We start from the raw sequence: 22,880 nt of genomic DNA, 5'->3' as shown, positions 1-22,880 counted from the left end.
CGAGTATGGGTCTTTCATTACTCTGTTTATTATTCAAAATTGTGACTGGGGTAGAAATATAGCTTAACTTCCAAAGATTGTCTTTACTCATGATAAAACACTTGTGATATAAGGCTTCCTATTCAATTACAGCCGTATGAAGTCTTGGAAACCTATGTCACGCACATTCCAGTAGCCACTTTCAGGCTTTTCCTTGATTTTGGAATTATTGAAATCTTCTTCCATGACTAATCCGAACTTCATAGGTATACCCTTTTGAAAAAAAAATCAAATCCGATTTAGTATCTAGTGTAATCCAAGCAAGAGAGAATCATTACGACCGTGTTAAGTGCAAGTAAAAGTATGCATCTGATTGGCGGTGTATCACAGCCATTAGTCTTTCTAGAGATCTAAAAACAGAATTTGTTTAAAGAATAACCAAAGTGTTATTTTAACCACTTCACCGTCTTTCGCAACTAGTTTGGATCCACGTCGACACATCATGTGCACGACCGGTGGATGATTGCCCCAGGAAAATGACTTGTGGGGAAGGCGTCACGTGAACAGGCTCGCGGAAGAGTGCATTGAAGCGCGACATGCATGGATCGAAATCTGTCATTCCAGGAGAAGAAGGGGCCAACGGACAATAAAAATAGCAAATGTGTCCTAGGACCCTCCAACCACAAGGCCCCACTTATAGCACGAGTCAGGAAATCATAGGTCCACATCGTAAACCAGCATTCAAATTCCTTATAATCAAACCTTATAGATCGAATGAATCAGGCATACACGTTAACGACCATCCACGCGAATCCCCGGAGTTGTGAATACACTCCAGTCTCTACGCAAGAACCTTCTTTTTGACAATACATTCAGAAGTCTTCCGATATGCAGATCTGCCGGGAGGAGGTGGAAAGATAAATTACGGTGTGGACAAAAAATTGGACAAGATCTAGGGGGCATTCTAGCCGCTCCCAATAGCCCCTTCAATAGCCGCCCGCGACATGAGAGCGATGGGGCAAAAAGCATGTTGAAGAAATCTCGGAGCCGGAGCCCGCGACGCACCTGTGCACCCGTGCACCATAATACAGCAATTACGACTTGAGAGCAGTGACCCCAACCGCCGGCAGTGCCATGGCTGCAAGAATGTTTTCAATGGCAAAACACGCATTTATCCTGAAACCCGAAGCGTGTCGTTTTCGGAACTTTTTCTCAAGACTGCGTGAAGAGCTAGCACCCGGGCCCTCGGCACCAGACCCGGGACTCGCCGGGAGTGCCGGAAATGTCGCGGCCAGTGAAATTGCCGCGGGTCTCGCCAATCCCGGGGCAGGAAAAAAGCATTCTTTCAGAAAAAAATATCTACTCCGACTCTTCCTCATAAAGGAAAAAACTCCACAGTTTTCTTCCCTCCACACAACTGGACACCATCACACCCATAACACACACACATAGTTTTGGGCCATGCTTAGAGCATTCAGAACAGCAATTCCCCGGGCCCGCGCCCACCGGGCGTTAGCGTTGGCACAAACACAGCGTTTGACCTCGGCCCGTTTCTTGGCCACGGACTCGTTTCTCCAGCTGAACTCCAGCAACTACGTCGAGGAGATGTACGAGGCCTGGCGCCAGGACCCCAGCAGCGTGCACGTGTCGTGGAACGCCTATTTCAAGAACTTGGACAGTGGCGCTGCTCCCTCTGCCGCTTTCACCGCTCCACCAACCCTTGTTCCCGTCCCCACTGGCGGCGCTGGTGTTGGGTTCAACCCAGGGGCCCAGCCTCACAGCGAGGATGTGGTGACCCACTTGAAGGTGCAGCTCCTTGTGCGCGCGTACCAGGTGCGTGGCCACCAGAAGGCCCAGATCGACCCCTTGGGCCTCAGTTTCGGCACCCTGGGCCACGTTCCCGTCGAGTTGACCTTGGAGCACTACGGCTTCTCGGAAGCCGACATGGACAAGCAGATCACGCTTGGTCCTGGTATCTTGCCCCGCTTTGCTGAGGAGGGCAAGAAGGCCATGTCCTTGAAGGAGATCATCGCTGCCTGCGAGAGGTTGTACTGCTCATCCTACGGTGTCGAGTACATCCACATTCCTTCCAAGGAGCAGTGTGACTGGTTGCGTGAGAGAATCGAGATCCCACAGCCATTCAAGTACTCTGTCGACCAGAAGCGCCAGATCTTGGACCGTTTGATCTGGTCCTGCTCGTTCGAGTCCTTCTTGGCCACCAAGTTCCCTAACGACAAGCGTTTTGGTCTTGAGGGTGCCGAGGCCATCATTCCCGGTATGAAGGCCTTGATCGACACTTCTGTCGAGAACGGTGTCGAGGACGTTGTCATCGGTATGCCTCACAGAGGTAGATTGAACATGTTGTCCAACGTTGTGCGTAAGCCCAACGAGTCCATCTTCTCCGAGTTCACTGGCTCCAAGGAGTTTGACGAGGGAAGTGGTGATGTCAAGTACCACTTGGGTATGAACTACAAGAGACCTACCACCTCCGGAAAGCATGTCAACTTGTCTCTTGTGGCCAACCCTTCGCATTTGGAGGCCGAGGATGGTGTTGTCTTGGGTAAGACCAGAGCCATTCAACAGTACAAGAACGACATTGGTGAGTACCAAAAGGCCATGCCCATCTTGTTGCACGGTGACGCTGCCTTTGCTGCCCAGGGTGTTGTCTACGAGACCATGGGTTTTGCCAACTTGCCAGCATACTCTACTGGTGGTACTGTCCACATTATCATCAACAACCAGATCGGTTTCACCACTGACCCTCGTTCCGCCAGATCCACCTTATATCCTTCGGACATTGCCAAGTCAATCAATGCACCAATCTTCCACGTGAATGCAGATGACATTGAAGCCGTCAACTTCGTCTTCAACTTGGCTGCTGACTGGAGAGCTACTTTCCACTCCGATGTCATCATTGATGTCGTGGGCTACAGAAAGCACGGTCACAACGAGACTGATCAACCTTCTTTCACCCAGCCAGAGATGTACAAGAAGATCGCCGAAAAGAAATCCGTTCTTGAGTACTACAACAAGCAATTGCTCGCCGAGGGTTCTTTTACCAAGGAAGATATCGAGGAGCACAGAAAGTGGGTCTGGAACATCTTGGAGGACTCTTTCAAGAAGTCCAAGGAATACGAGCCAACCTCGAGAGAATGGTTGACCACCCCTTGGGAAGACTTCAAGTCTCCTAAGGAGTTGGCCACTGAAGTCTTGCCACACCTTCCAACCGCTGTTGATTCTGAAATCTTGAAGAAGATTGGTACTGAGATTTCTCAAGCACCAAAGGGTTTCGAAGTTCACAGAAACTTGAAGCGTATTTTGAACAACAGAAAGAAGACCGTTGACAGTGGTGAGGGTATCGACTGGGCCACTGGTGAGGCTTTGGCTTTTGGCTCTCTTTTATTGGAGGGTTACCACGTCAGAGTTTCTGGTCAAGATGTTGAGAGAGGTACCTTCTCTCAACGTCACTCTGTTTTGCATGACCAAAACTCCGAGAGAGTTCACACCCCTTTGAAGCACTTGTCTGAAGAGCAAGGTGCCTTTGACATCTCAAACTCTTCCTTATCTGAGTATGGTGTTATGGGTTTCGAATATGGTTACTCTTTGTTCTCCCCAGACGCATTGGTGCAATGGGAGGCCCAATTCGGTGACTTCGCCAACACCGCTCAAGTCATTGTTGATCAATTCCTCTCCGCTGCTGAATCCAAATGGAAGCAGAGATCTGGAATGGTATTGTCCTTGCCTCACGGTTATGACGGACAAGGTCCAGAGCACTCCTCTGGAAGAATCGAGAGATACTTGCAGATGTGTAACGAAGACCAACGTTTCTTCCCATCCCCAGAAAAGCTTGAGAGACAACACCAGGACTGCAATATGCAAGTTGCTTACCCAACTACCCCAGCTAACTTGTTCCACTTGTTGCGTCGTCAAATGCACAGACAGTTCAGAAAGCCTTTGGCTCTCTTCTTCTCTAAGCAGTTGTTGAGACACCCATTGGCAAGATCCGAATTGGATGACTTCACCGGTGAGTCGCACTTTCAATGGATTATCGAGGACCAAGAATTAGGCAAGTCCATCCACAACAAGGAAGGCATTGAGCGCGTTGTGTTCTGTAGTGGTCAAGTCTTCACTGCATTGCACAAGAAGCGTGCTTCTATCGAGGACAAGAGCACCGCTTTCATCAAGATTGAGCAAATGCATCCATTCCCATTCGCCCAGATCCGTGACGCTTTAAACACCTACCCTAGCATCAGGGATATGGTCTGGTGTCAAGAGGAGCCATTGAACATGGGTTCATACTCGTTTGTTGCTCCACGTATCGCCACGACGTTGGCTGAGACCGAAAATTACAAGGACCTTACGTTGCGTTACGCTGGAAGAGATCCTTCTGCGTCTGTCGCAGCTGGTTCTAAGTCCATGCATACTGCCGAGGAGGAGAATTTCTTGAAGGAAGTGTTCCAAGAGAATTAAATAGACACTCCAAAAGCCTGCAGATCACCTTACAATATGAGAGATTAGCCTCGAATACCTGAATATAAACTTAAAGTATAATTCACAGAAGTAGTGATCTCGGAGTCTGATGACAAACCCGAAAATTTGAAGTGCATGAATTTCCAGAAGATTTATCAAAAAACGAGGGCGTAAGCACTTCGATTCAACGGGAAAAGGTACACATCGATCCATGGCCCTGCCAGGGGCCGTGCGTGCATAGACCCGTGCACCAGTGCCAGGCCACGAGTTTTTGCACCCAAAACCCCAAGTCTCAGTAGCCCCTTCTCCAAAGTCATCGAAATAATGAGAAGAGAAGAAAAATTGAGTGAGTACACAGCATTGAAAGCTTCTACAGAGTCCATAATGGATTTCAATCTTGAAAAGAATGATCCTAGAGATCACTCAAAGGTGACGTCTCATTTTTTGAGCGAACAGTCGATTGATAGCGAATGCTTGAGTCCTTCTAGTTTCAGTGGAGGGCATAATTTCTGCTTTCACAGTGAGTTTGAATGGATGAAAAATCAAGCTAGCACTTCGCATCACTCCACTGGCTCTTGTGAATATCTGGATTCAAGGGTTAGACCCTCCAGTGCCCTGGGCCATGAGACCTCCGAAGGATACTCTCAATTGCAAAAGGGGAAAAAGGAGAAGATAGAAAACACTGATTTGAGTGATATGTGTCAAAATACACCCAAACGGTTTTCAATGGAGCTTGTTAATAAAGAGAACATCTATAATAAGAAGAGGGGCTCGTTTGCGGTGGTTGCTAGTTCACCTATTAGAAGTAACAAGCGCATTGCAAACAATGATAGAGTATCTTCGCCCACTGTTGAAAATGTTGGACGTGAGAATTCAGAAAGCTTGATCCATAAAATCCAGAGCAATGAAGATCCAAAGGAGCCTTTTCGCAAAGTGTTCACAAATCTTTCTTCCAGAGCATGTGGCCATACATCTTCCAGCTATAGAAAGATATCACATACTGATATTGCTTGGAAAGATGCGGAGGGTCTGTCAGGCAGAAAAACTCAGATACCACATGTGACGAAGAAGAAAGGATTTGTTCGGAGCCTTTTGAGCTCCCCCGGCCTGGCGTTGTCTAGAATAAAATACCATAGTGTTGGAACGCAGAAAACTTCGACGAGCTGCTTGAAGCTTACTTCGGAATCGAGCCGGGGAAGTGGTCTTGAATTGGGGCCTGATATGTACTTCTTTTGAAGATGCGTTTTTATGTGAAGAAAGCAGAAGTTTGCTTTGTGCTTTGTCGTGAGAAGAGATCGGCAGCCGGAAATGTATTTGTTTATCTTAGGAAACGGCCAATAGCCTAATATGAAAGCAAGCTTCTAGTATCATAGGAATTCTTCGAACACGTACTGTGCTGGAAATAGCCTTCAAAGTAGATAATTTGTTTTCATTTGGGGTGAGGTGCGTTTAGTTGAGATTCTTTCTTTCTGAACTTGAGGCAGTTGGATTGCGGGTATTCGCATGGCTACGCAACGTATTGAGTACTGTAGGAGAAACTAAAATTCTGTTTTGAAATGGGGGAGATTATAGTGACCCAAGTAGCCGTAATATATTTTACAAGACCCGGTCTTCGCTGTACACTCAGAGGTTTCAATGTAGAAACAAATCTTTTTTCCGCCCCCAAATCCCCCCTTTTTTTTAGTCCATTCTCTAATGATCAGACTAAATAACTGAAGATGCCGGATGCCAAACGTGAGATCTCAATTTTCTTTTCTTTTTTCACTTCCCCTCGCCCCGATGTTGGCCTAGACAAAGGTTTGTCTGATTGCAAGCCCTTCATTTTTAGAGATCTCACGTGCCATTTTACTTTCTCTCAGAGCGCTTTCATCTTTCCACCACTGTACTTGTTTGCTACCGAACTCTCGCCAATATTTAGCTTCAGATGGAATTCACCACCCACTAAAATCTGAAGGCGCAAACAATTCAATCGTGGTAAAAGCAAAATAGAATAAAACAAAAAAATAATGGACACGAGACTCCTGAGGAATTATGACCCTCGATGGCGCCGATTCTGATTCACTTAAGAATGTTGGGACTATCGTTGAGCTCCACTCTGTATAGAATAGCATGGCTCTATTTTGCAGTCGCGGCTCTCCAGACCGGGCCAGATGCGCATCGGCTATTGAACCAAATATGAGATCCGATCCCAAAGACTGTTGCACAAGAATTTTTGTGATTTTCTTGCCAAAACAGAGAGGCGCGCCGGGTCTCTGGTGACTTTGTTGCAGCGTATTGTGGCCAGCTGGCCCATAAAACGAGCCCGGCTTCGAGCCCAGAGGGTCACGTGACCACATGGCCTTCCAGATCTCGCCCTCTTCTCGTTCAGGCACATGGCCAGCTACCCCGGAAAAGCCGGACCTTCCGATGCCCAGCAGCGGGGACATTTCAAGAAGCAGCACGCAAATCAGTGCCGCCGGAAAAGTATACTGCTATATAAGCGGGTTTTCTTTGGATTCTAGAGAATTGACAGCAGTGCGCTGAGCGGTCTGTGAAGCCCTGTCCAGTACCTATATAGTGCTTGAGTATTCTCGGTATACGTCCAATAATTCTACTGGAAGTGCCACCTACTCACAGCGCTTGTACGAGTGTTGGTAACCAACAGCTAACTGCAGCAAATCACAGCGAATTACACTAAACCAAAGCACATTAACAGCAGACAACACTGCGCTCGTGACTGGCCAGTGCTTGCTCATAGCTAACGGACCTGTCCCGAACGGATATATCCATTTGTGCCTGCTCACACGTGCTCCAGCAGCACCCCGGTATTTATCGGCAAGATACCCAGTGCAGCCCTACTAACACCCCCTATAACATGCCGTTGCCGCCGACCGTCTGGTACAAAGACAAGCGGACTTTCCGGTTGGGCGACGTCTGCCGCTACCAGATCAGGTTTACAAACAGAGACGCCCTGCGCACACACATCTACTTCCGGGCCAAGAACATCGAAAAGGCCGGGCTCCGGGCGTTCCACTTGGTCAACGGCCCGTTCATCGTGTACTGCCACGTGATCCCGTGCAACTACGACCCGCACGTGCGGTTTGTGCCCGAGTCGCCGGCCAACAACGAGGTGTGTTTCCGCAACGCGCTCAAGCCGGGCCAGACGTTCAACGTGCCGCTCTGCCTCAACGGCAACAGCCTCGATCTGGTCAACGCGGACGGGCTGGCCACATACGCGTGGTCATGTGACGTCATGTGCCTGATCGTCTTGAACCGCCGGGCACAGCTCCTGTTCGTGGTGATGGTGGGCGAGGACCTTCCCGAGATGCGCCGGGCCTCGCGCTCCGCGTTGACCAGCTTGAGCAAGGGCGACTTTGCGTTTTCCGCCCGCGACGACGAGCCCACGGATTCCGAGTGGGGCGTTCTGGCCCACGCCGGGCTCGAGGTGCTGTGTGCCGGCACCGACGCCCTCTGGCCCCGCCAGCCGAGGCTAGTGGGCCGGCCCGTGCACTTGGTGATCGTAACCCACGGCATTTTCCTGAACTTGACGGCCGACATGTTGTATCTCCGCGACATGCTCCTGAGCCTCCGCCTGGACAACTACTTGGTGGACGGGTACCGCGGCAATGCCGGCCATACCGAGAGGGGCATCCACCGGCTCGGGGCCGCGGTAGCCAACTACGTGGCGGGCCGCATTGCCGAGCTCCGGGCCGAGGGCCACTGCGTGGCGAGACTCTCGTTCGTGGGCCACTCGCTCGGCGGGCCCGTGCAGTTGTATGCGCTCAAGCACATCTTGAGCACCCACGGCACGGACTACTTCGAGCGGCAGCACATCCTGCTCGCCAACTTCGTGTGCTTGGCCAGCCCGATGCTCGGCGTGCTCAGCGAAATCAGCTTGTGGATCTCGTGGTTCTTGGACTTGGGCACCTTGGGCAAGACGGGCCGCGACTTGACGCTTCTGAAGAAGCTTCCGACCATCAAGCGGCGTGCGGGCTCGCGCTTCGGCATGGTGCGGCCCGTGTTGGAGACGCTTCCGGACGAACCCGTGCAACTGGCCTTGAAGCTGTTTGGCCTGCGCGTCGTCTATGCCAACGCCGTGAACGACGGCATCGTGCCGTTGCGGACCAGCGCGTTGCTCTACTTGGACTGGGAGGCGCTTGGCGATGTGCGGGACTTGAAGGACCGCCTGAAGCTGATGGCCGGCGCTGACACCAGTGGAGCGTCGGAGCGCTCTTCTGGGGACACTGTTGAAGCTGGGGGCGTGGTCTCAGCCAGTGTGGGCCCGAGCTTGACCTACGAAGAGAGTCGGGAACAAGCGGAGAATGATGGCAACAGCCCTAGGAATCTTTTGTCTCGGACGGCTACTGCGACCTCTCAGAAATCAACTGCAAGCTCTCAGAAAGCCACTGCAAGCTCTCAGAAATCAACTGCCGACATCCACGAAAAACTCCCCAACAAGCAGGCCAACACGACCGCCAGCAACGTCGGCCAGATACCGAGCGACTCGGCAATCAACCTCCTGGAAAAGTACACCACCTTCCTCTCGCTGATCTTCAACACCAACGGAGAGACACCGTCACACAAGAAAGGAAGGCGGCCCAAGCGCATCAAAAAACGCATCAAGCGATATGCCCGAATCAGTGCCAAAGGCAGCGACATTTCCGAAAGCGCACAGACGCAGACAGACACGGCGGACGACGAAATCGGCGAGGCGGACGACGAAGTGAACTCATTCAATATCCCTCCTAAAGCGTCTGCAGTCGAGTCGGCTTTCAACTCGCTCATTTGCCCGATTCCGTCACGGGACTACATCGACGACCCGGAGACCCGGACGCCGGTGATCTTTCACGATAAGTTCTATCATTTTGACAACGTCCCAAAGAGTGAGAGCCATACAGGCGCCATCAGCAAGTTCTTCCGTTACTACGACTGGCGCATGGACAAGCAGGTCAAAATTGCCCGCAAGTACCACTCGCCTGACCTCAGCTGGCGGAAGGTTTTGGTATATCTTCCACCAGATGCGCACAACAATATTGTTGTGCGGCGGCGCTTTGCCAACGGGTATGGCTGGGGGGTGATAGAGCATCTCCGCCAGGAGATCTTCGGTGGCGAGAAAGTGGCTGCCTGGTTCTGAGCTGATATGTCTAGGAGGTGGAAGGTGCAGCTGTAAAACATATGTTGAGGCTCCCACCTTTGTTCTCAAAAGCTTCCGGTGAGTCAGGCAATTGTAATGACTTATCCTGAAGCCCACGAAGAGAAGGAACTGAGACTGAAAGTTTGAGCGCCAAAGATCACTCATTGTTTGATTTTGCGGCGACTGCGATAATTTTTCTGGCTACTGACTACTTGACTATCGTCCTTTCATTATACAACTTCTCTTACAGAGCTCGGGAACTACGCACTGGACTGGGCACGGTCGTTGAATTTTTCTCGGGGGATGCTTGTCAAAACACACTTGCTACTCAGAAGAAAGTTTAATCAAGGGTGCTCACACGGTCTAAGCCCCCACGTGCTTCGTTAATTAGCGGCTCCCACTCTAAGTAGTCTCAAGGCTGGTATTTCTGCATCGAGGTCTCGCACGTGAGCTGGGAGATAAGCAAACGCGTGGCATAGATTACGGCGCGCGCTCATAACCTCAAAATATGCGATAAGGCACGAATAGAACGAAATGCATCGGTTGATATCGACGCCGCGTCGCCGCCACACATATGTGTTCTTGAGTTCTCCTATTTTTTGTGTGACCACCACTTTCTTTTCTTCTACAGCTCGACACTGACAAACCAACTCGATCATACGCCCCAAATATATAGGATTGATACGTGCTACTCCTTAGACATACAGATCAGGTAGCAACTTCCTTGATATATTGTGTATTACTCAAACGACCTTGAAGACGTCTCGATAGTACCATCAGCTAAAAGATACAACAAAAAAGACCAAGTCAATCATACGAACACATTGGTGTGTATCTGCACTTCTGGTCGTGTTGGATTGCTTGATCGCCATATTTTGTAAGAAAAACAGACAAGGCTTGTTTGAAAGAAAATCAGAATACAGAGTTTCTGCTGTTCCAAAAGTAAGTCCGGTGCAGCTCGTTAAAACAACAATAGAACTTCTCCATATTTAAACATTCAAGCATTGGCGAGAATCTGTCAAAAACGCTAGGACAAAAAAGACTTGAGTGCAATCACATGATCCCAGTCTCTGTTGTCGTGATAGGTGCCGGGCTTATAGGCCCGCGGCACGCAGAACTGGTATTGAAAAACAGCAACTGCTCTCTTTTTGCAATAGTCGACCGTTCTGCCAAAGGCCCCTCTATAGCCAGCTCGTGTGGCACTTTGCATTTCCAAAGCATCCACGATATGCTTGAGTTTTGCGACAATCATGATGCCAATTACCCAGATGCTGCTGTTGTCTGTACACCGAATGACTCTCATGCAGAAATCACGGTCGTTTTGGCTGAAAAGGGTATACATGTACTTGTGGAAAAGCCCATGGCTTCCTCAGCAGTGGACTGTATCAAAATGATTGACGTCTGCGAGAAAAATAATGTGAAGCTCTTGATAGGCCATCACCGCAGATTCAATCCCTACATTTCTGCGACCAAATCCCACATGCATCGAATCGGATCGCCGGTGGCCGTCCAGGGTGTATGGGCTTTGAAGAAACATCAGGCGTACTTTGACGAAAAGGCATGGCGCCGCTCCCGCTTTCTGGGCGGAGGGGCCATCTTGATCAATTTGATTCATGATTTAGATTTATTGCAGTATCTTCTTGGCCCGGTGATACGTGTTTATGCCGAGCTCATGCCACGCCAAAGACAGGCAGAAGGAAAAGACAATCACGTGGATGAGGGGGCGGTACTCACGCTTCGTTTTGCAAATGGCTGTTGTGGCACATTTTTGTGTTCTGATAACGTGACCTCGCCTTATAGTTTCGAAGCAGGAACAGGCGAGAACCCGTTGATTCCAATGCATCCTGATGTAGCGGGGTTTTATCGTATTTTTGGAAGCAGTGGCACTCTTTCGGTGCCAGACTTAACTTTATACCATCAAGACAATTTCTCTCTGAGAGAGAATTCGTGGTGGAATCCTATTCAATCGGAGTCTTTGGGAGGCGTGTATCAGGAAAACGATTGTATGTACGTGGATGATTTTTCTGCCATAACTCCGCCGTCATCTTTTGAAGAAAAAGAAGCCAATTTCGGGCCAGCCACGCAGAAATTGCCTAAGCCGTTTGATCTCCAGTTGGGTCATTTTATCAATTTGATTACTGGAGCAGAAACTGACGTGAAATGCTCAGGATATGACGCCTTGCAATCTATGCTTTGTATTGAGGCTGTCACGAGGAGCATTAACCAAGGAATAGCACAAACCATTCAAACGGCTGAGGAGTTAAGAGCAGGATTTCAGGGACATGAATCCCATCAACAGCCTTTTTTTACATGAGGAAAAGTGGTTTTGGGTTTGAAGTAGCGAGTGATCAGGTGGATCTTCGAAATTGAGATAACGCAGTCGTTAGATAAATTTTGCTTTTTTTTCTATTTCTTGCTGATGTTTGATTTGGTTTTCAGTTCGTCAAATGTATATTCTGATTTAGGTGTCAACACTTTTGAAACATGGAACACAACTCAGCCTATGGTGCCAATAATCATATCTCTGTATTACCATTTGTTTTGCGCGTATAGGTAGGTATACGTTATGAGGCCAAGAAATTATATTTATACAAACTTTAATCTCAGGATTTTTTGACATGTGATTGCAGAAGAGACCAAGCTCTTTTCTACTCGGTGTTAACGGTAGTTTTCGGTAATGAGACTCCATGAACTCAATGCACCAATAAACTGGTCTACAATCTTTACATCTCAAGGTTCATCTGCATTAAAGATGTATGCTCCTTTGACTTTGCAAGACTGCCTAGTTCGCGTTGAACTACTTGAAAAGAAACGTTCGTCTCCTTGTAGAATCACGAGCTTCCCAGTAGCAAATTCACATGCTCCATAGATGAGATATTAATCGTTCAAGCTTGCTTTGCTTAGGGTGAGATATGTACTCATGATTGCAAAATAGTCAGGTGACCCGATAGAACTACGAATAAAATAAACACGACAACTGTGAATCATTGTCAGTTGAACTCAGAATGCTTCGAAATTACTTGATCCTTTCAAAATTTGAATCTGCAACATTGTGTTGTTGTTGCTCGAAGTTTGTGGGAGTATCGTCGGAAAGCAGACATCTGCTAAGACCTTGAGCTTGTATAGTCTCATGGCAAAATTAGAAACTTTTGCTTGAAGATCAACTCACATATACCAGCCGTAGAATAAAATAATCACTGTTTTTTTCTGTCCGAAAGAAGCGCCCGAGGAATTTCCAGCGATCAGCGATATAAAGATAATTGCCCACCCACTGGCAATATACTACCAAGGCGTCAATGCGGTTTTCTCACTTTCCGAGCAATCCATCATAATTAGCTAGTGTCCAACTTTCTCTCTTCAATCCAAATAGACATAACTGTCGATGCGTGAAGCAGTGTCTACTCATCTGACGTTCCTATGCCCTATGTGCTTCAAAAAAGTACTAGCCCATCTCAAAAATATATTTATTGAAAAGCTCATATACATGGTTTCAGATACAGCATTCGGACCAGTGAAGCAGCGAGACTTAGGCGAGCTTTGTTTTAGCGTATTTCTCCGTGATGAAATTGAAAACACCAGCCAACTTGAACTTCGTCACAAAAATCTTTTCCACAATGAAGCGAGGGAACCAGGGCAAAATTCCACCCAACAAGACGGCCATCAGGCCCCTGTACAAATTGAGTCTCCCGCCCAAAGTCTGTCTCTCAAAATCGTTCACCACCTGGAATGCATACTTCTCAACAGACATGGGGTGATTTCTTTTAGCCATTTCTCTCCGCTCGCTAAACGCCTCCTGGATTCCAGGCACCTGATACCACGAGTCCTCGGGCAAGTCACGTGTGTCGGCAATGTTGGTGTTGACTCCGCCCGTGACAAAGTTCAAGACCTTGACGCCAAACGGCTTCATCTCCAAGCGAAGAGTTGCCACGTACTGGTGGATCGCTGCCTTAGACGCTGCATATATACTAGAAAATGGGAATGCAACGAGACCTGCTACGCTGCCTGTGAACCCAACTGTACCCTTAGCCTTAATAAGCAAGGCGGCAAATTCGCGGGTCAATCTTACCGGCGCAAAAACATTGACCTGAAAGCACTTGGCGACGTTGTCGTCCGAGACATCGATAGCAGGGAACGAGCAAGATTGGCCGGCATTGTTGAACAACACATCGAGAAAACCATCGTTTTCTTGAGCTATGCGGTCACGTAATAAGGCCACACTTTCGCCCAGCGTGACGTCGCACGTGACTGTGATGATACCTTCTCTTTTAAGGGGTTCCATGGGCTCCAAGCGCCGGGCACATGCGTAGGTTTTGTATCCCCGTTTGGCAAACTCAATTGCAGTGGCATGCCCAATACCTGAAGAGGCGCCAGTTATAAGAGCTACTTTTTGACGTGTCATGGCTATGAACTGAGTATGAGTATTGTCCACACTCACTAGAGAGAAAAAATGGGGGTCGAAGCGAGGTGATTGTTGAAGTGTGGAGAAGAATCGGAGGCAGTTGCTGCGGCAGGCCGGGTGTCACGTGACCAACTAATTCGGCGGAATTCTGGATTTGTCTCCATTCATTGTAGTACTCCGACACATTTGTACTGGATGAGGCCTTGAGACTTTATCAGTTTAATTTAACTATATATAGCCTATGATATAGAATAAGTTTGATAGGAGGTGTCCCGTGGGTGAAATACAGCCCGACATAGAACGCCCCAAACCCATTTTGCTCTAATTTCACTTCTTTCTGCTCTGAAGTGCCGAAAATTATACACCCACAATTTCAGTTCAAGCTTTCAATTAACAAATTGGATCGGCATATTCGGTGTGGGCTTGCGGACCGCAAGCGATAAGCAAAGCATTTTAAATTGCTGTCTAATAACCAGTGAGGTGTATTTGGTCCTGCTTCCAGTATGCTTTCGTAAACTACTTAAGAGGCACACATCTGAATTATGCCTAAGAACAATTAATTCACTACAATTGTGCTCTTTGACATTTGCATCCAGCACTTTGCTGCATAATGCCAACTTGACGCACATCAATCATGCAATTTTAGGTTGGACGTATTTATTCGCGCTGTCTGGTCTGAAAATGCCTTTTTCTAATCATCCTAAATAATTAATATTGTTCGTCACCTCATGCAAACGCCTTTTCGAAATCCGTGAGCACAAAACGGTACCTGACATCGTTGTTGTCGCATTTGGTCAAAGCCTCACCAGCGCCCTTCGCGGTAATGGGAATCTCCTGGATCAAAGGCTTGATTCCCTTGTCAGCCGACAATTTCAACATGTCCAATGCTTCTTTCTTCGAGCCCAAGTGAGACGAGCTCAATGACGAGAAGTTCAGCAGAAATGACATGGGGTGCACAGAAAACGTCTCGTCAGAAGGAGGCAAGCCGGCACTATGCAAGGTGCCGCCCACCGCAAGAGTCTGCAAATACTTCTCGACCGGAAAGTCGTCTGCACCAGAGGCACAGTTCAACACCAAGTCGAATTTATCCTGGTATTTCTCTTCCCAGCCGTCCTCTTCTTGTGTGGCAATAAAACCATCTGCTCCGAGAGAAAGCGCATCTGCCTTCTTAGAGGAGCCTCTCGAAAACGCATACACTTCTGCGCCCAAGGCCTTGGCAAATTGCAACGCCAAATGGCCCAACCCGCCAATTCCAACGACCGCCACTACCGGGTGGCTGAGGTGGCCGATGATCCGCACCAAGGGCGAGTATACGGTCAAGCCGGCACACATCAAAGGAGCCGCAACATGGGAGTCCAATTTCTCGGGGATCGGGAAACAGAACTTTTCGCTGGCAATGGAGTGGGACGCATAGCCGCCTTGCGTGATGTACCCGTCCGAGAAGCTGTCGGGGGCGTTGTACGTGGAAACCACCTTGGCACAGTAGTTCTCGTTGTCAGATTTGCATCTGCGGCACTCGCCACAAGCACTGGTGGAAGCACCGATTCCGATCCTGTCGCCTACTTTGATCGTCTTGACGTCATCACCTACCTCCACCACGTGACCCACGATCTCATGGCCCACAACAAGATCGTCTCTCTGAATAGGGGCCCAGCTTTCTCTCACCGTGTGAACATCTGACGCGCATACACCACAGCAGATGTTTTTGACCACCACGTCTGTGGAAAGAATTGGCTTGCGCTTGTAGGAAACTAGCTTGGGCTCATTCCAGGTTTTGGAGCTGGAGATGGCAAAGCCCTTGAAAGTGTCTGGAACAGAAGAGGACATGATGTTTGTTGAACTATGGCAGATTTGCTGGAGACTGGTTGATCGGTGATGTGAAGATTTAGGTTAAAGTTAAAGAAAATTTTCCGGTAAGGGACGGAGATGAAAACTCTTTTTATAGATGAGAGCCTGTGGAAGATTGCTGAACTTGCTATGAGTCTGGTGGGGTCTTGCTGTGAGCAGTTGCGGTGAGCCTTAGCAGTCTTTGCATCCAAAGTATATTGCCGCAAAACTCAGGCCGACTCGCTGCGTTTTGCCCGAACTTTTCTGTTTTCTGACTTGGGGGCTTTTTTTGTTCCCGCCGCTGATCCATGTTTAAACCAAATCGTGAGCCAAGCTTGGACTCACCAAAGTATCCTGACCATGCAGTGACTGATGTGGATGACGAAAGTCGCCAACGGTTGCTTTCCTGTGTGCGAGCGTGAGCCGCATCACTTAAAGCAAGAGTTGACGTACGAGCCTGTTGTCCCGGACTTAAGACTAAACGACGCATGCACGATTTGAAGCCAGTTTAGCTTGAGGAAACGTGTGGCTAATGCTACATGGAGTTCCGTCCTTGCTGCAACTTTGTGTGAACTTCTGAATGCAGAACGGGTAACTCCCAATTGGCTCAGAGACCCGTTGCATACGTCACCTGCAGACAGTCAATAGCTGTTTATTACTCCGACGATTCAAAAGCTAGCCGTAAAGCCAATACCAGTACAAGGAGCTGAGCCTTGGAACGGAAGTCGACACATGCTTTGATTTCGGAGTCAAAGTGTGTATTTTTCAATATGGCCCTCGGGCCACCGAATATCGAAATAGAAAACAACTTGGGTCTATTTTCTAACCACTTATCGAGTGGTTTCATCATTTCAATTATAGAGCTTGGAATCCAATTAAGAGTCTCAACGATCGTTCTCAACACGCTAGTCCATGAAAAATAGTAGCGTCTGCTCAATGTGTGTGTATCCTCGTCTGAATGCCCTAAAGGTTTCTCTTCTATCTCAGATCTGGCTTCCATGTACCGTGTTTTCAAAAAATCCCTTAAAAAGAAATACTCGCATTCATGCCTTTTGAGCCTTGACCTTTTTTCCAGTTGCAAATTAATCCCATATCGGAATAGAGGTGTTTCTAATTTTTACTGACTTTTATAATTTTTGCGTTTTGTTACGCTTGTTCAAATTCGCGACTGAAATAACAAACAACCTCCGACTCTCACCTCACCCGAGCCAAAATTCTCAGCGTTACTTTGAACCAAAGATCTTTTTAGGTTTTCGATCTCGAATTTTGAAAATTTGTGAATATAACAAGATACTTATCTTGAAATTGTTTGAACGTTCTTTTATAGGTTTGTCCTTTGAGTTAAATGGAAAAAAAAGTGAAAAAGAGGGGGGCAGGCCTAGTAAAGTTATGGATGGCTGCGTCGTAGCCCGGGCCTCCAAGAGGCTTTTGCCTGGATTAAATGCCATTTTATTTCGTCTTACAATCATAAACAAAAATTAACACCAAGAGATGAAAAAGAAATGCCTCCAAAACGGGGAATCGAACCCCGATCTCGACGGTGAGAGCGTCGTGTGATAGCCATTACACTATTTCGGATTTCGGTGAATAAATTTCTTCTTGGATAAATATACAGTACAGTACTACAAGCTCTACAAGCTTTTTGACGAATAGAACGATCAAGTACAGTATGATTTGCTAATTGTATATGTTGATGTTGAGTTTGGAACGAAAAGATGTGGGAAGTGTTCAGACTCCACACTAAGTACATACTTGGGAGCTTTTAAAAGGTTTTTTATGTATTGTTGTATAGTCTTGTTCCTTTAGTAAGATGATTATATCAAAAAAGGGAGTTGTCATTTATACCAGTTTTTAAAGCACTAAATATATGTATTTTTAGATCATAAGTCTTTTGAAATGATTTTCAGCTCCTAGAGGTTTCTTAGTGGTATCGTATCTGGGAGCTGTTTTTTAAGTATGTTTTTTTTTATAATTTATAGTTTTGTTTCCTTAATCAGATAAAAATACCAAATTAAAAGGTATCAGCGTGACGTATTTGGTTTTCAAGAAAACAAAACATGAGACAATGTTAGCGGGAAGATCGCTTTGAAAACCCTGTAGTATCACACTGGGGGTTTGGACTCTCAATACAAGTGTACAGCTTGAATGATTAATATCATTCCCCAGTAAACAGACCACCCGATTCTGAAGATCTGATAATAATTCATGGGTGTCAACTCACACCAAAGACAAAGGACTTTTAAAGTATAGAAAATTCTCTAATACTTTCTAGGAGATCAGATGAGCCGCTTAAGACTGGTCGATCATACCCGCCAAGTTCAACAAGATCTACACCTCTACTACTAGGAAGACGGGAAAGGAAATCTGGTTGATATTCCTCTATTTGGAAATAGTTTTTGAATGTCACGTGGCTAAATATAGGTACGTTGGTCTGGACCTAAAGGATTTCATTTCTTATTCAATCTTCTAGATTATAACCCTGGATGTATTACGAGAGATTGGACGTATTCCTACAATCAATGAAATAAGTAATTCAGGCACAGTAACGAGTTCCTTGGATTGAAGTGTTTTGGCACTGAAACTTCAGCGAGCAGGCTCGAGATAGAAAAATACTCAAAGCCAGAAATTCACAAGGGAAGAAACAGCTTCACCGTTTTGTAAAAAGGCGCAGGCATGAATTTGAAATAACTGAGAGCGATCAGAAAAGACGTTTTGCATTTCCAGATTCTTTGACACTGTTCATATTCTGGGAGAGTCTTCTCTTGATTTCATCGGGTGTCTGCAGACTTATTGTGTTTATTTTATTGAGGCGCATGTTCAACGAAAGCGCGTGAATAAAGCTGCAAAAAAGCTGGATTCTACCTCCGCATTTTGATTGTCAACCCAGAAACTTGCTCTTCTTCCATTATAGAAATAAAGGGGGTTTCAAAAACAAGAATCAAGCACGAAAGAAGCTAATTGTATTTTACTGAATGGAACGTGAAATAAACCGCCCAGATTTTCTCCTTGATGACCTCTGGCGCTGGCTCCAGCAGATCGAGATATGCAGATATGAACTACAGGAGTCTATGCTATTGGCTGCGAAAAACAGCTTGGATATCGATTGTGAGGATTATATTGTGAATGGAACGTGTTTTGTAAGCTCGTTAGAAAGGTTGAAAACTCGGCTCCAGCGGGAAATCGTGATCGTGGCCAGAAACTTTTGCATCGACTCACAAGAAGAGAAGCCATTCGAAGGCTTGCGTATTTGGGATTGTGAAGTCAACGAGACTCTAGCAGAGCTTCTTTCCTGTTTGCAAGCTTTGTTGACGGAGTCAAGGGAATGCGTAAATATTTTACGGCTGCTATACGAGACACCGCGAAACAACGAGTATGTTGAAAGGGAAGAGCCCACAGTCTTGCAGTTCAAAGGCGGTAGATGGATCAAAACATACAAGGGTAACGATCTTGAGGATTCGGCAGATTTTAGGAAGAACGCCTTCGGGATTTTGAAAAGCGACTTCGATAAGCAGACCGCTAACATTTTAGTCCTTGAAGGAGAGCGCAACGAGTTGTCTCTTCAGATCGAGAAGCTCAAGAGAATGATTCAAAATTGTGCTTGTGATAATAGACAACAAAAGAGAAAAAAACCCAGGAAAGTTTGACTTTGAAATTGGGATCAGTGCTTTTCAACTCTACCACTGTTTAGTTTCGTCGCCTCAATACATCAAAGTATGCGAATTTATGTATTCGAACTGAGAGTGATAACTAACCGTGTTACAGTCTTGTACATGTCTTCGAATTTCTTCCAAAAAAAATGCTTTAATCTGTACCGTATAGATTGCAGTCCAGGAAGCGAAAAACCTTGGCTGATAATATGACTGCGTCGCCTTCCCTCAGTATAATATGCATCAACAGAAAACGATTCTTGAATACCCTGTCCCTGGTATTCCAAAAAGTGACTTGGCACTTGTTTCATACCAATCATGGAGATGCACTATAAGGATTTCCACAGCAAAACGTCATCTATGCCTAAGACTAGCATCAATTTCACACCAGTGACAGTGACAGACCTCAATACCTCTTGATCAAAAGCTCTCGCGTATCAGATGTCTTTCTTGAATTCAGCCGCAAGCTTTTCCTCGTCAAAATAGTGCATGAACTTGACAGGTTTCTTCTGACCTGCTCTATCCACATGCAACACTGGTACATCATAACAATATTTATCAAAAGCAGATGAGTTCTCAGGTTTCATGATGTCGACTGTTGTCAATTTCACGTCCTTGAATTCTTTGGCTTGTAAAGTCTGGTGCAAAATGACAGACGCGTTCTTGCAGAGCAGACATGTGTCCTTAGTGAAGAAAGTGAGTGAAAATTTGCGCAAGAGCGTGCTAGAAGAGAACAATCTGATTGTGGTGGGGTTCATTTTGGTGGGGCTTCTTAACAAGAGGGAATTACAAAGGCCGTGTGGACTTGGTGAGACTTGGTTATGTTCAGGACAGTAGTCTCAGCATTCAAGTCAATATAAATAAAGTTCCCGTTTGGCCATTTTTTCGAAAGTCAGTTTTTGAGTGACATCAAGGGGTAAGATTTGAAGAATATTTATTTTTCAACGGAATGAATCATCAAATTCCCTGAGGAAGACCAACCCATTTGTGCCATTACGAACGAAATGGACTAATTCAAAGTTACAAATTTTCAAGAAATATTTTCGAAGGAGAAATAATTGCGTCAGGAAAGTCAAACAGTTTCTGACCGAAAGTTAAACTGGCTTACACGTCCTATTTTTCCAGAGATGGGGGCGGAACTCCATGCCCGGTATGCTATGCTGGTCACGTGCTCGCCGGTCCGGCTGCGATACTTTGCTCTTACTAATCTTATCAAAAGTGACAGCAGAGTCAAACATGAAACTATCGTTAATTTTCCTCTTTGCATTCGCCACAGCCTCGTCTTTGATACGTGTCAATGACAAAAACTTCAAAGATGTTGTACTCCTGTCCGGAAACTTCACGTTGGTAGATTTCTATGCCGACTGGTGTCGCCATTGTATGAAGCTCATGCCCACCATTGAACAACTCGCTGAATTATATGCTGACGTGCCAAATGTTCAGATCGCCAAAATAAACGGAGATGCGGATGGGCGCAAAATGACAAGAAAGTACAAGATCCCTGGCTTCCCTAGTCTTCTCATGTTTCATGGCGAAGATGAGCCTGTTGAATTTGAAGGCATGAGAGACTTGGACTCCATCAGTAACTTTGTACAGCAGGTTTCTGGTGTTAGGCTCGGTAGTTCTGACGAGGAAGAATCGTCAGAGTATGAAGGTCCTTCCAAGATTGTTGAAGTGAATGACGAGTCTTTTCAGCAGGACGTTCTTCAGGCAAGTCACAAGACCGTGGTTGCTTTCACAGCCCCTTGGTGCCAATTTTGCCAGAAGTTTAAGCCAGTCTTGGCCAAGTTGGCAAACCAAATATATGCAGAAGATGGAGAGACAATCAAATTCGCGGAGGTCAATCTCGCGGAGGAGAACAAGGCGCATGTGTCCAAAATCGTGGGCCAGTTTGGTGTTTCACTGTTGCCTACGATTCTTCTATTTGACCCCAGTAAGACCGATGACGATGGGCTCAGGAGACCTATGCCATATACCGGTGAACGGAGCTTGGGAGCCATGGTTGACTATGTGAATGACATTGCAGGTTTATACCGAAACGAGAGCGGGAATCTCACACACCAAGCAGGCAGGATCGAAAAACTTGATGAGGCAATTCGGTCCATTTCCGAAGACTCAAAGGATGCTGTTCTCGATGAGATAGAGTCCTTGAAAGAGAGTCTTGTGCAGTTTGGCAAAGATGGTTTGGTGCAAGCAGAGGATGTCTGGCTCCGAGACGACGTCTCTATGCTTTCATACTATTCCAAATTGGCCGTCAAAGTTGCCTCTGGGGACGGGGCTTATGTCTTAAAAGAGCTTGCCAGATTGGAGAGAATCATCACCAAGAATGCCCGGGACTTGGAGAGGAGCGCACGCGACTACATGCAAAAGAGGATCAACATCTTGAAAGCCTATCTTGACCAGTAAGTCAGACGGTTTCTCCAGGCGTGCCATGGACGCACCTACATAGAGGATTCTAAATCAACATATTTATGTAAACGTACTAAGATCTGGCTGGCATGTAAGCGTGGGAGCTTTACCATTCTATGGCCTTGAACTTTTGCACCTGTCTGACCTTATTCGGCCACACCTTGCCGTCTCCAATCACACACTCGTCGATGATTGGCACCACATTCTGCGGTCTGCACCTGGCCAACCAGATGTTTTTGCCCGAGTTCTTGTTATAAATAAGCACGTTGGCGGCATACTTGTGGCCACCAATGTGGTTCACAAATGCCACCTGCACTCCGCCTGGTCTATCGTCGTTGGTGTCACGATAGAGCCCAACGTCTCTCAAGTGCATGTCCATTTCTCGCTTCATGATGGGCGCCGTCACGCCACACTTCTTATCTCTTGTGCGATGCGAGCAGAGGAAGACGTACGACTTGCTTGGGTCGGGCCGGATATCGACTTCAGGGAATCCGGAGTAGGATAGAGCCGGCAAGTCCGCAAGCCCCTGGTCCCGAAAGTTGATCAAGCTGGGAACAACTTTGTCAAGCACGCCCGGGGCACTTTCGAGCGAGATGTTCCTCACCCAGACAAAGAAGGGGAGAAGCAACACGTCACCTCTTTTCTGGTCCATGTACTCGGCATCGGTCTCCAACTTCAACGAAGAAAGCGAGCTTACCGTGACCTTGATCTTCGAGTTTTCGCCCAACCCTGGAAACTTGGCACTGCCGGCCCATTTTGCCACAGTGTGGGCGAGGGTCCCAGATTTGCCCGTGGCGTCATGGGCCCAATCTGATCTATTGGTAGGCACCACCACGTGCAAGCCGTAGGGCGACGTGGAGCCAAAAAGCGAGGCACTGTCATCGTCTTTGAAAGAGAGACTTTTGGGGAAACTGCTGGTACACGTTTCGCATTCCTCAGAGCACTCGGAGATCTCGAACCCAGCGTCTTGAATCTGCTGTTCGGCGGAAGGGCCGCGTTTAAAAAAGCTGGAGAAGCCCATGGGTGCGAAGGCAGA

The 22,880-nt window shown here is 47.1% G+C and overlaps 10 protein-coding genes and 1 non-coding gene across 11 annotated transcripts; 6 read left to right on the top strand and 5 right to left on the bottom strand.

The window, feature by feature from the left end:
- Positions 1 to 1,440: 1,440 nt before the first annotated feature.
- On the top strand, positions 1,441 to 4,449 carry KGD1 (alpha-ketoglutarate dehydrogenase; the record flags this gene model as incomplete). The annotated part of the gene is made up of 1 exon (XM_018858542.1): positions 1,441 to 4,449. One exon carries the CDS (start codon positions 1,441 to 1,443, stop codon positions 4,447 to 4,449), a length of 3,009 nt encoding a protein of 1,002 aa, XP_018713990.1.
- A 324-nt stretch (positions 4,450 to 4,773) lies between these two features.
- On the top strand, positions 4,774 to 5,685 carry METBIDRAFT_9766 (uncharacterized protein; the record flags this gene model as incomplete). Its single annotated transcript, XM_018859458.1, has 1 exon — positions 4,774 to 5,685. The coding sequence occupies one exon, from the start codon at positions 4,774 to 4,776 to the stop codon at positions 5,683 to 5,685; it is 912 nt and encodes a 303-aa protein (XP_018713989.1).
- A 1,618-nt stretch (positions 5,686 to 7,303) lies between these two features.
- Positions 7,304 to 9,562, top strand: METBIDRAFT_36681 (uncharacterized protein; the record flags this gene model as incomplete). The annotated part of the gene is made up of 2 exons (XM_018856769.1): positions 7,304 to 8,704; positions 8,891 to 9,562. The coding sequence occupies 2 exons, from the start codon at positions 7,304 to 7,306 to the stop codon at positions 9,560 to 9,562; spliced, it is 2,073 nt and encodes a 690-aa protein (XP_018713988.1).
- Positions 9,563 to 10,619: 1,057 nt separating this feature from the next.
- On the top strand, positions 10,620 to 11,876 carry METBIDRAFT_76510 (uncharacterized protein; the record flags this gene model as incomplete). The annotated part of the gene is made up of 1 exon (XM_018858541.1): positions 10,620 to 11,876. One exon carries the CDS (start codon positions 10,620 to 10,622, stop codon positions 11,874 to 11,876), a length of 1,257 nt encoding a protein of 418 aa, XP_018713987.1.
- Positions 11,877 to 13,088: 1,212 nt separating this feature from the next.
- METBIDRAFT_80941 (SDR family oxidoreductase) lies at positions 13,089 to 13,987 on the bottom strand (the record flags this gene model as incomplete). The annotated part of the gene is made up of 1 exon (XM_018859207.1): positions 13,089 to 13,987. The coding sequence occupies exon 1, from the start codon at positions 13,959 to 13,961 to the stop codon at positions 13,089 to 13,091; it is 873 nt and encodes a 290-aa protein (XP_018713986.1). The 5' UTR covers positions 13,962 to 13,987.
- A 412-nt stretch (positions 13,988 to 14,399) lies between these two features.
- Positions 14,400 to 16,116, bottom strand: METBIDRAFT_106541 (NAD(P)-dependent alcohol dehydrogenase). The gene has a single exon (XM_018853822.1). The coding sequence runs from the start codon at positions 15,786 to 15,788 to the stop codon at positions 14,688 to 14,690; it is 1,101 nt and encodes a 366-aa protein (XP_018713985.1). The 5' UTR covers positions 15,789 to 16,116; the 3' UTR covers positions 14,400 to 14,687.
- A 1,178-nt stretch (positions 16,117 to 17,294) lies between these two features.
- METBIDRAFT_t15 lies at positions 17,295 to 17,366 on the bottom strand. The gene has a single exon. It is a non-coding gene; the product is annotated as a tRNA-Glu (tRNA).
- Positions 17,367 to 18,760: 1,394 nt separating this feature from the next.
- On the top strand, positions 18,761 to 19,432 carry METBIDRAFT_9761 (uncharacterized protein; the record flags this gene model as incomplete). The annotated part of the gene is made up of 1 exon (XM_018859457.1): positions 18,761 to 19,432. One exon carries the CDS (start codon positions 18,761 to 18,763, stop codon positions 19,430 to 19,432), a length of 672 nt encoding a protein of 223 aa, XP_018713984.1.
- Positions 19,433 to 19,872: 440 nt separating this feature from the next.
- METBIDRAFT_36122 (uncharacterized protein) lies at positions 19,873 to 20,193 on the bottom strand (the record flags this gene model as incomplete). Its single annotated transcript, XM_018856690.1, has 1 exon — positions 19,873 to 20,193. The coding sequence occupies one exon, from the start codon at positions 20,191 to 20,193 to the stop codon at positions 19,873 to 19,875; it is 321 nt and encodes a 106-aa protein (XP_018713983.1).
- Positions 20,194 to 20,655: 462 nt separating this feature from the next.
- On the top strand, positions 20,656 to 22,035 carry METBIDRAFT_29952 (uncharacterized protein). The gene has a single exon (XM_018855521.1). The coding sequence runs from the start codon at positions 20,672 to 20,674 to the stop codon at positions 21,839 to 21,841; it is 1,170 nt and encodes a 389-aa protein (XP_018713982.1). The 5' UTR covers positions 20,656 to 20,671; the 3' UTR covers positions 21,842 to 22,035.
- Positions 21,951 to 22,865, bottom strand: METBIDRAFT_34915 (uncharacterized protein; the record flags this gene model as incomplete). The annotated part of the gene is made up of 1 exon (XM_018856536.1): positions 21,951 to 22,865. One exon carries the CDS (start codon positions 22,863 to 22,865, stop codon positions 21,951 to 21,953), a length of 915 nt encoding a protein of 304 aa, XP_018713981.1.
- Positions 22,866 to 22,880: the final 15 nt, after the last annotated feature.

The sequence above is a fragment of the Metschnikowia bicuspidata genome (genome assembly GCF_001664035.1).
Source record: "Metschnikowia bicuspidata var. bicuspidata NRRL YB-4993 chromosome Unknown METBIscaffold_1, whole genome shotgun sequence".
Classification (NCBI taxonomy): Eukaryota; Fungi; Ascomycota; class Pichiomycetes; order Serinales; family Metschnikowiaceae; genus Metschnikowia; species Metschnikowia bicuspidata.
Note: the sequence above shows the minus strand (reverse complement) of the source record. Positions and strands in the feature narration are given on the sequence as shown.

What these genes read in the sequence shown, in the direction of transcription:
- METBIDRAFT_106541 (XM_018853822.1), bottom strand. Translation starts at nt 15,788, where the DNA reads ATGTCCTCTTCTGTTCCAGACACTTTCAAGGGCTTTGCCATCTCCAGC.
- METBIDRAFT_29952 (XM_018855521.1), top strand. Translation starts at nt 20,672, where the DNA reads ATGAAACTATCGTTAATTTTCCTCTTTGCATTCGCCACAGCCTCGTCT.